Source organism: Pelodiscus sinensis, chromosome 5 (assembly GCF_052426305.1).
Source record: "Pelodiscus sinensis isolate ZL-2025 chromosome 5, ASM5242630v1, whole genome shotgun sequence".
Classification (NCBI taxonomy): Eukaryota; Metazoa; Chordata; order Testudines; family Trionychidae; genus Pelodiscus; species Pelodiscus sinensis.
The window spans coordinates 132,797,613-132,799,867 of record NC_143056.1 but is presented as its reverse complement, the minus strand read 5'-3'; the positions used below and the strand labels follow the sequence as shown (position 1 = coordinate 132,799,867).

The 2,255-nt window shown below is 44.2% G+C and overlaps 1 protein-coding gene across 1 annotated transcript; it reads left to right on the top strand.

Annotated features, from left to right (window-relative positions):
- Positions 1-1,007: 1,007 nt before the first annotated feature.
- On the top strand, positions 1,008-1,946 carry LOC106731571 (olfactory receptor 8U9-like). Its single transcript, XM_014570575.3, has one exon. The coding sequence runs from the start codon at positions 1,008-1,010 to the stop codon at positions 1,944-1,946; it is 939 nt and encodes a 312-aa protein (XP_014426061.3).
- Positions 1,947-2,255: the final 309 nt, after the last annotated feature.

Here is a 2,255-nt window from a genome sequence, read left to right as displayed (position 1 = left end):
ACAGTCCCAGGGTTAAACTTTGAAAACAAGAAGAAGAAATGTACGTCCTGTTGTACTGAGCAACTCTGAGTGTTACTGAATGATGCAATTTCTAAGGCAGAAAACGTGCCAAATTAGTCCCCAGAGAATTCATTTCACTGAGAGTAACTTAGCTTCACTCAATAGGTGAATTAGGTGTTGCACCTCTTGAGATCAATTAGTCACGCTTACTTCAGGGAGCATGTCCCATGGATCACAGATCTGGGTATAAAACTTCCTGAATACTCAAACCTGGCACTTTCTTTCGAAGGGGAAACACCACATCTCTCGTCTCATCAGGTACGTACTATTGACTTGCATCATAGTCACGCTCACCAGGACCATCTACGGGTACTGAACTCATAACCTACAACACTAAAAGCCTCAGCCCACCTTGAGCTATGGAAACAAACCACTTGATTGGAAGAAATAGGCAATTACATAGTCCCTGAAATCCCTGGTTTCCACGGTTTCTCAGGATTTTCTTATAGCGCACTGGAAATGATATTTCAGATGCATAAAAGCTTTATTAGCAGAGCACACAAGCTTTTCCCCAAACAGACATGCCCAGCCACAGAGCTCCCCATTCCCAAAAAGGTTAGAGACATTCACACTTGTTTACTCGCACCCCTTCTTGAGCTAAGCAATAATCACATCACTCTGAGATGGGTTTCACCCTGATTCTCCCTCAGCAGAGTAACAAGTTGCTGTTTGCTGCTGAGATCAGTGAAGAGGAGTGTTTGTGTGTGTGTCATGATTAACCTGTGTGCTCTTTATGCGTACAATGTGTGGAATGTATGGAACAACTAGAATGAGCAGCTGTGAACATCTAGCTCTGTACACTAAGCCCATCCCCAATTTTATACAGGTGCCCATTAAGAAACTGATCTCCATTTTCTTCACTTACTTCATTACAGCGAAGACACAGATTCTCAGAATCAATCCACCTGCCCATATCACTGTAGCAATCTGATGTCTGCTCAGAGGAGATGGAAGAGGGAAATCACTCGGTGGTGACTGAGTTCATTCTCTTAGGACTGACAGATCGTCCGGAGCTGCAGGTCCCCCTGTTTGTGTTGTTCCTACTGATTTATGTTACTACTCTGATCTGTAATGGGGGGATGATCTTGTTAATCACAATTGACCCACAACTGCACACCCCCATGTACTTTTTCCTCAGGACTTTATCTTTCTGTGATTTCTGCTGTTCCACAGTAATCGCCCCTAAGATGCTGCAGACTTTCTTCGCTGAGAGAAAAAGCATTTCTCGCACTGCCTGCGCTGTGCAAATGTATTTCTTCCTTTTTTGCATAGATATTGAGTGTCTCTTGCTGGCTGTGATGGCGTATGACCGTTATGTGGCCATCTGTAACCCCCTACTCTATACGGTCACCATGTCCAGAGAACACTGTAACCAGCTGGTGGCTGGGGTGTGTGCTGTGGGGTTGGTGGATGCAATGATGCTCACATGTTGTACATTCCAGCTGTCATTCTGCCGCTCCAATATCATCAATCATTTCAGCTGTGACATCCCCCCATTGCTGGTGCTCTCTTGCTCTGACACCCGCATCATTGAAATTATGATGTTTGCTTCTACTTGTTACATAATAGTGATCAGCAGTGTGACCATCCTCCTCTCCTATGTCTACATCATCTCCACCATTCTGCAGATCCACTCTGCCGAGGGCCGGTACAAAGCCTTCTCCACCTGCTCTTCTCACTTGTCCACGGTGGTCATTTTTCATGGCACTCTCATTTTCATGTCTCTCCGCCCATCCTCCAGCTATTCTATGGACACAGACAAAATAGCCTCAGTCTTCTACACGATGGTGATCCCCATGTTGAATCCCCTCATCTACAGCTTGAGGAACAGGGAAGTGAAGGACGCCGTGAAGAAAGCCATGAATAACCTGTTAGCGAATTCCTGAATTTGTTCATCCAAGTTCTGGTTGAATGATGGGGAGTGAAAACAGGGGAATTCAATACCTAGCCCATAGTGATGTCGTCTTGTAGAGCTCACAGTAGTATTGTTCATCATTACATTGATATTATTGTTTATTTATTTGTATTCCAACAAAGTCTGCTGGTCCCAAATGAGATTACTTATGCTATTACTCCAGCAAAATTAAAGGAGGCACCTGTTTCATATGTCTGAGTATGTAAATATACCTAATTTGCTTGAATCCATGGATCTGTTCTTCCTTGCAGTGAAGAAGGGGGATTCAAATGTCTCTCTC

Excerpts from the sequence above, each read along its gene's own strand:
- LOC106731571 (XM_014570575.3), top strand. The coding sequence starts at position 1,008 with ATGGAAGAGGGAAATCACTCGGTGGTGACTGAGTTCATTCTCTTAGGA.